Below are 8,824 nucleotides of genomic sequence, written 5' to 3'. Positions count from 1 at the left end.
TCAATTTAAGAGATAAAGGATTTTTGAAATTTTCTTCATAATGAACATTTACTTAATATAATTTCAGCAATGAATAAAAATTGAAGAATCTTTCGCTTAGAATTGGCTTAAACCACTTATGCTTCAACCATAGTGTCTCAGGACTGTTGATATGGGTGCAAAATTAATGCCTCTCTACCAGTTCCAAAGCAGGTGCTGACTTCATGCCACCAGTTCTTGAATGCAGGCCCAATTGTTAGGCCCAAGAAATGGTGGTACTAAAAACCATGTGCTTGAAGTCCTTAGTTATAAGGGACTCAAATATTTAAGAAGTAGGTTGTTGCTTCATGTAAAATATACCTCATAAGAACAGGGTAACTGTGCTGTGTATGGATATATCTTATGTATTCTGGACTGGTTATAAGAACGTTTTTACGTTATGTATAGGCAAAGGAATCAGTTTATATATCCTTTATTAAGATATTTTTGATATCAAGTATTTTTGAAGTTGCTTTTAACTTGACCACTTTTCTGCCCTCCAAAAGGTTCTTAAAGCCCTCCCAAGAGTTGAAGGCAGGCCTGGAGCTTCTTTGCCAATGTTGGATCTTGGGAAACTAAAGGAAGAGCTGACAGAGAAATTCGGCCGAGTTTCAGATAAGGATGTGATGAGTGCAGCCCTCTATCCTGAAGTTTGCGATGAATATTTTGATTTTAGGCACAAGTTTGGACCTGTGGATAAACTTGACACCAGAATATTCCTTACTGGGCCTAAAGTTGGTGAGGAATTTGAGGTATGTGGCATAAATGGCTGTAGATCTTTCTTATTAGAAGCATTGCTGGTGGCATTAGAATAATGAAGATAGTATTTTAATGACAAGTCAAAAAGCAGGAGAGCACGCTACATTATAAATATGCACATGCAAACAAGCTTACTGCAAGTATTACAGGCTTCATGCAGTTTGATACAGGGATTCAGAATAAAATCACATTTATCAATAAAATTCCTTTACATAATTGCATGTTATATTGCCAGGAATAAATTTAAAGCATGCAATCTGCCGTTGAACTTGACTGCAGTTTGATAACTGTAACCATTCTATACATCCGAAATATATGTTCTATATTTTTCTATCAGATGTTGATTGTTTTGTTGTGATGTCTACAAGGGAGTGTTGATGGGATAATTTTGAAGAGACTTTGAATTCTGATCATACTAACCAGTAAAACATGCAAATCAGGATTTAACTTTTGCACCAAAATGCAACTGAAATGTGGGTAGCATGACTTAGTTCCTGCTAGAAAGTTATTTTCTCAATTATGTTCATTCCACACCTAATTGATGATAATACAAGGTCTGTCCCAAAGGAGTGGAATTAGAAAAAATTTATTGCCAGAATTGATACATTCACTCAAAAGTCTTGGAAGTAGCACCCTTGTACATCCATGCACCACTGCCAGTGGGTTTTCCACGCCTCATATGCCATATGGAAGGCGGTGCCCCAAATGCTGCTAAGCTCCTTCATCACGGCCTGTTGTAACACTTCCACTGAGCCATGGTGGCATCATTTCAGCATGGATTTGATGTGGGAGGAGGGAAAAGTCTGGTGGGGCAACGTAAGGGGTGTAGGGTGGCTGAGACTGGGTCGAGAAGCTTTTGGCAGATCAACATACAGGTTTCCTTTTGTTTGTCGAAGAGCACTCATGGCACCAATCTCACACACACCTTTCTCAATGTTTTTCATCACAAGTTGATGCACATCAATTTTAGGGATGCCAAGTTCATCAGAAACCATCCGAACACTTAATTTGCGATTCACTCTTACAAGATTGTTGTCACTTTTTGAGGTCAAATGGCATCCGTAAGGTTAGGCATCTTCAACAATCTTCTCTATCCGCCTGAAATATTTTGTTTCACATGAAAAAAACCCGATCCACCCATGGCCTAATCACCTTAAGCTGTCTTGAGCATGTCATGAGGCTCTTTCCTAGTTTTGCCCAGCTTCTTGCAAAATTTGATGGTGTTGCAATCTTCCAATAACTGGTTCATGATGGAGCTTAAAGAGGTCACGTTATAGAGGTTTCACTAACAAACGATATGCACTCCGTAAAGGCTGGGAGCAAACTACCACCAGCCACCTGCCTTTCCTGAGACTCCTCTCCCTCGAACTCAGCCAGAGAAACTGCCACCCACCCATTCATCTGTCTATCTAGGAAAAAAATGAGTACTGCTACTTTTGGGACAGACCTTGTATATGACATAACCTTAAATTTTGGCAATATCATGAAACTATATGGCATTTGTGGGATAAATACTTCCAAAATACCTATTTTATTTATGCTTGATAAGTCATTATTTAAAAGAAACTTACAGCATGCCCCATTTATTATTGAGTTAGATCTTTTATTCAGATTTATTTAACAATTTACAGTCACATTTCAGAGGAATTCTCACTTGTAACTGTTGAAGTAATTGAAATGAGTCCATGGCATGTTTGTGATACTCTCAAATCGTTTTTTTGAAGTCCCATGTCTGATTACATGGCTAAGCGGAAAAATAATGCCTTGGCAGTTAATAATAATTATTAAGTAGAAAGAATTGTTCTTACTATTTGTACTTTTCAAAACAATAAATAAATAATTTTAGCCCTGGCTGGTGTCCAAAAAATCTGAATCTCTAAATGCAATTCACATTGCAATGCACATTCAATGTTAATGGGAACTTGTTAGCTGCAATTGAACTTTCCTTAGTTCCTGCATTTGTATTTGGAATGAAGGATAACAAAAACTGAAACATTAAAATGTTGTAATGCCTTGAAGAGCCTCGACTCTACTGCTGCTATCTCTTGATATTTCATAAAAGAATATTAATCTACTTCTTTGTATGCTTTGCATCAATTAAAATTTGCTTTATAGTGATATGTTTCTCCTTGGTTGATATTCTGACACTTTTCTCACTTCTAATAACATATACTTGTACTTACACTATTTTGATCACTCATCCACCCAAATTTTCAAAAAACAAGTATCACTTTAAATTCATCTTGAGATTTGGTTTCAAAAAATAAAACGGGAAATTATTGTGTTCGTGATTGTTTCTTTTCAATTCCATTGTGCAACTGTTTTTTACAGAGTGATATTTATATTTTTATACAAAAAAGCATCTTTCTGGAAGTATGTTTTTCATTGATTTTTCTTTCGGTTATCATATGTATTGAGAAATAACTTTTAATTTTCGTATTTTCCAAACACACAAAAGAGTTAAATGTGGGTTGGGAACTGTGAAGATATGAATGTGCTCTAAAGAAGCATCCATTTGATAGTTCACTACATTTCCATCTTGACATATGAAGAGTCAATGAGTGACTTATGGTCATATTTGCAGGTTACAATAGAGAAGGGTAAGACGCTGGGTGTGAAAACACTTGCAATGGCGGAGGACCTCACACCCAATGGTGAACGTGAAGTGTTCTTTGAGCTGAATGGACAGCTGCGATCTGTGTTCATCAAGGACAAGGAGGCAGTCAAGGTGAGTTAATAAGCAAGAAGCTATGAGTATTTTTGGTTTACTCTGCATTTGAAATTTAATCTTAGCATTACTCCATAATGTTTTAAAAGCTCTCTACAGTTTATAATAGTGTGTTCTGTTATATATGCCATTAAAAGTTTGCTCCCAGATAATGTAATGGCAAGGTTAAACCACAGTAGTTTGGTCTCTGATACTGCTCATCTTCGAGGGTATTAGCCCTGGGGCTGTAATTGAAATTGAAGAAATGAGATGGTACTTTTAAGAATTGTTGAAAGCATCAAATGTGAATGCCTAAATTATAGGGGTCAGTCAAAGAAAAACCAGGTAACCACCATTACTCAGTCCAAGCAAAAGATGGCTTTACTGTTGTTACATATCGATACTGCCATCGCTGTGGTAGGAGAACTGCATAGTGACGACTCACAGACCACACAGTTGTTATGTCCTTGTTGTTGTGTGGACTGGTCTAGTGTGTTTGCCCGTTTGGTTTTCATTCGACAGCATTATAACATTGTCCCAGTGTTTTCAGGAATATAAAACTAATTACTAATTTAGCAGCAAAAAGTCCTAGAGTTAGGAGTACAGGCCACTCTTGTGGTGAAAATTTTCTGGAATGAATGTTTCATGTTTTTCAGACCTGCTCACATTCTTGATTGCGTGTTCCTTTTGAAAATTTTCAAATAATTTTGCAAAAACTTTCTCCTCTTTAAGTTAGAATGCTCAATAGCCCATTAGAGCAACTCTCTGGCCTTAAAGTCCCAACTTTCTTAGGAAAGTTGGGACTTTAAGGCCAATATCCACATAATGGTTGTCAGTTACATTTCATTAAGATTGTTTATTCAATGATACCCTGTTGTGTACCCAGACAAAATTTATCTTTTAGTCAATTATTTGATATTTCTTTTCTATTTTCTTTATTCAGTCAATCACTTGCCTCATCATAATGCAGAAAAATAAACAGCAGAAGTTTATATGCATATAATATTATCAGCCAAAAAATCTATATAAATCATTTTCCTATATTGCATTAAAGTATGGCAGAAATTATTTTAAATCATTTATTTGAAATTATTTTATTCATGACACAAAAGTCATAAGCATATAAATTAGATATTGAAGCGTAACTGATTAAGGTTTTCAGCTCCAGCTAAGTTCATTGTAGCATGCATTTGTCTTAGCATCATCATCCACCGTTGTCCATTTCCTCCATCCTTAGAGAAGATAATATGCAAGGAATGTGTCCTTCCAGCTTTAATGGATGGTGGTGCACAGTCCACTGCAAGGTGGCCTGTCCCAGCAGCTCTTCATGGCCCACCGCTCTCCTCCCACAGGGCTAACAAATTAATGTCACTGACTTACCATTTTCCCTAACATTTGGTGCAGCAAGCGTCGGCCCACGCCATCATGCACTGCAGTGTTCTTACATTATAAACATTCAATGAATGTTTTCAAAGCTATTTTAGGCACTGGCTTCTCCTTTATTTAATTAATACAAAATAAACCCTAATAATATTGCTCAAACATCAGTTGAAGCAGCTTAAACAGTTGCTCATATGGGTTGTGATAAAACTGGAGTAGTGCATCAGAAGAATCATCATTTGGTTATCTTCTCCATGAGTGCAATTGTATGTGAATAAGTTATGCGAACTGATTACTAGGTTATAGTAAATTGAGCATTCAAGTTAATTAAGTGTCATTAGTCGCTAGCATTGTTGTGGGACTGAAGAGAATGCGAGTGGACAAGAGGAAATGGATCATGTTGTAACTAATGGTCCATCAGTTAATGGATTGTTGAATAATATGGGTTCCTCTGTGCAGAAACCTCAATTTTGTAATGCATTAGTCACAAGCTAATTAAGTGCCACTCTCACTGAAGTGGCATTTGTTTTATGATATTGTTTAGTGTAATTTCTATAATAACTTATAGATGGTCCACAAGAGATCTCAAAGGTTATCCAAGGGGTCAATCTGGGTGATTTTTTGGAGGTCACCATTGATGTGCTTGCTGCTTATTTTTGCTTGCAGGAGCTGCACATCCACCCAAAGGCTGTAAAGAGCATCAAGGGGCAGGTGGGTGCACCAATGCCTGGCTCCGTGATAGACATTCGTGTTGAAGTGGGCGATCGTGTGGAGAAGGGAGCGGCACTAGTGGTGCTCTCTGCCATGAAGATGGAGATGGTGGTGCAGTCACCAGTTGCAGGTGTCGTCAAGAGTCTGGATATCACCAAGGGAATGAAATTGGAAGGGGAGGATTTGCTCATGACAATTGAGTAAATCCATCTGCCATCTCGTAGAGCCTTCCATCCCTGCTCCCTTTGCTCTTCTCCCTCCCCCCTCACTCAGTGCTGGAAGGATTCAGAACCATTGTGATAGCATTTGGATTTAGAGGATGTATACAGATTTGATTTTCGTTGCCTGTTATCACTGCTTAAACTGTGAAACCACCTTAATGAGCTTTTCAAAATACTCACTGAACATTTGCTTAAATGAAAAGCCTCCAAATTTGTGACTTCATTCCGTACATAATTGCTCTGGAAATATCTGTGGGATTGATGAAATGGCAGTTTCATTGCTTTAATGAGTGGTAATGTGAATGTAGGCATGCATGCATTAGACACCAGTCAGGTGTGGCATCTATTTTCTTGTGCAAAAGGAGCATAGTGTCTTGGCTAGTGTGTGTATATGTGCATGTGTGTGCATGGTGTTGGTGGGGGCTGTGGAGTTTCCGAGTGCTCTTGTTGTAGTTTGGGCAGGGCAGCCACCCTGACAGTGCTGTGCACTCCTCTCTTTAAGAACCAAGAGAGAATCGCAGACGGGGAAAGTTTGAATGAGTAACGTTGTTTTGGAACTGTTCATTTCTGTGATCTTCATGTATACTTTTGTCACCATGACGTATTCCTTGAGAACTGACTGTTTTATGGATTTAGTTTGATCCAAGGTTTTCCACTGGTGGCCCCAAACATTGTGGAGGTGTGATTCACAATGGGGTAGGCACAGCATTTGGCACCAAGTGCCAGTCTCTTCAAGAAGGTGGGGCTCGTGGAGGCAGAATGTGGGGATGTATGAGCAGTGGGGTGGTAGTTCCTCTGTCCAGTGGGATTCCACCCCACCATTGGTTCAGCCCCCCATTGGGCAGCCCTATGTCACAATTGTTAGCTTGTAGATGGGGAGGAATTAGTGGCTGATGAAACTGAGTAATGCAATCTGATGGGCCAAACTGTTTGGCAGCAAATGCAGAGTTAGGAAATGTGATGGGTGCTGCATCGAACATCCATTGGCTAGTTGGAGCATGGTTTCGTGTGAGAGATTGGATGGTGCAGCCCTTGTGGGGTGGGTGCCATTGGGTGTAGACCTGTGGCATTAGATGGGAAGGGTTGGGCTCACATTGAATGAGTTGCAACCCTTACAATTGCACGCACTAAACCCTGTCTCCAAGAGGTTTTTCACCTACTGGGTTTAGTCTGAATTTGTCATTGCTTGTGGGGGAGAATAATGATTGGTCCCTTTATGATAACTTTTGATGAATTGAAAACATCAGTGTGTTGGTCATGCACAGTTAGTTAGGTTATGAAAGGAAAAGCATAATGAAGACAAGAATGTGCATTGTGTGGCTGGATATCATATGAAATACCTTTGGTAGGCTGTGGGACTTTATTGAGAGAGATTTATTGTGTTCGGACATGCTGAAAAGATCAAAGAAATTATTTTAAATAAGAATATACATGAGTATATAATTTTAAATTCCATTTTACTGTGAAAAATGTTAAAAAAATAGATAAAATGAATGGAATTGTAGATAAATATAAGATGAGATAAATTGTGGCTTCCATTAATGTTAAGATTAAAAAAAATAATATATACATGTTTTTATGATGCATGCATATGTTTATTTTATATCTATAAAATACACCTATGCATTTATATGTTGTTAAAGAGCGAGAGGTAAGGGAAGTGGAAAGAGTTGAAACTTTGATATGGTATTTTTATTTTCATTCATTTCATTCCCTTATGAATAATTGTGATAAGTTCATCTGCGTTGCAGTGAATTGCAAAGCAAAGGGCCACTTGTATTATTCTAGATCATGCTTGCAAATGTGTCAAATATGCAATCACAGCTTTTCATAGGATTCTACTTTGGTGAATGACTGACATCATGATTTTGACAATCTGTGGTATCGTGTTAGTTCCCTTTTCTTTTGTTAAATATTTAGTGATCTGCTGATGGCAATGAGTAAAACAATGTTTGGCTTATGAGTGCTTTTTTTTTGTGTGGCTAAAGAATGATCTATGGATTTAAATTATGCTCATAACCAGGGAAATATGACTCGAGGCCAAAACTTGAGTCCCCAGGTCAAGCAGGCCTTACCTGGCTGACCTGTGTTTCTTACAAGCAGTGTCTATTTGCACTCAACTGCCACTCGTGCATTAGCATATCAGCCATATTGTTTTCCTTTCCAATTGAATATGTATGAATCATTGATTGAGATAATATAATGTAACGATTTTAAAATTTTTCAAGTTAAAATTGTGCAGCTGGATTAAAGACGATACAGACAGTTAATATGTACTTCTGATGCAAACTTCGTAAATGGTTTAATCATCTTCAAGCACCTACGTAAAAGTTCCAGTGAAAACTTTATTCCTTCCTTTTGAACTAATCTTAAGGAAACCATTAATAACTAGACAAATTCAATCATGGTCCAATGTGAGGGACGTGTGGCATTGTGTTTTTTTTGTTGTTTATTTTGGGTCCCTTCCTCATTCTCACCCCAATCATGTTCAAATTGTGCTGTCTAGCACTCTGTTGTCGTTAATCAGTGTTTGTAGATTTTATTATTGTGCATTCATCCTTCCCTCTCAATTTTTTGTTTGTTTCTTCATTTTTTTTGTCTCAGAATTGCCTAAAAATGAATGGTGCTATAGATTGAATCTCTTTAGAATGAAATCATAATTTTAAAGTGGTTTCTTCAGGGAATATTGTACTTATGGTTGCCTAAAAAGCATTCCCATTTTTAGTACCTTCAATTAATGTTCATTATTACATCTAGGGATGCAGAAATGATTGTTAACATATACACGTCAATAAAATTTTGGTACAAACATGCATGTTTTTCAATGATTTACCCTCTCTTTTGAGCCAATCCACTTAAAAGTTTAAATGGCAGCACTTGGATTATAGTTAGAAAAGAATTTTCTTTTTCCATACAATTTATGTGATGATCAAAAGTGTACATTTAGTAAACTCTTGAATATTCATCCTAATGGATACATGATGATGCTCAGATAATCGAGAAACACAAATGTTTGGAAAATGTCCTG

The 8,824-nt window shown here is 37.4% G+C and overlaps 1 protein-coding gene across 1 annotated transcript; it reads left to right on the top strand.

Moving 5' to 3' along the window:
• Window positions 1-524: 524 nt before the first annotated feature.
• On the top strand, window positions 525-8,607 carry LOC139686665 (pyruvate carboxylase, mitochondrial-like; the record flags this gene model as incomplete). The annotated part of the gene is made up of 3 exons (XM_071583708.1): window positions 525-770; window positions 3,362-3,505; window positions 5,531-8,607. Coding segments are annotated over 3 exons (639 nt in total), but the record flags the coding sequence as incomplete, so codon positions are not given.
• Window positions 8,608-8,824: the final 217 nt, after the last annotated feature.

This window comes from Hetaerina americana, unplaced genomic scaffold, assembly GCF_022747635.1.
Source record: "Hetaerina americana unplaced genomic scaffold, ioHetAmer1.1.p SCAF_1462, whole genome shotgun sequence".
NCBI lineage: Eukaryota > Metazoa > Arthropoda > Insecta > Odonata > Calopterygidae > Hetaerina > Hetaerina americana.
This window is presented reverse-complemented; position numbering and strand designations above follow the sequence as displayed.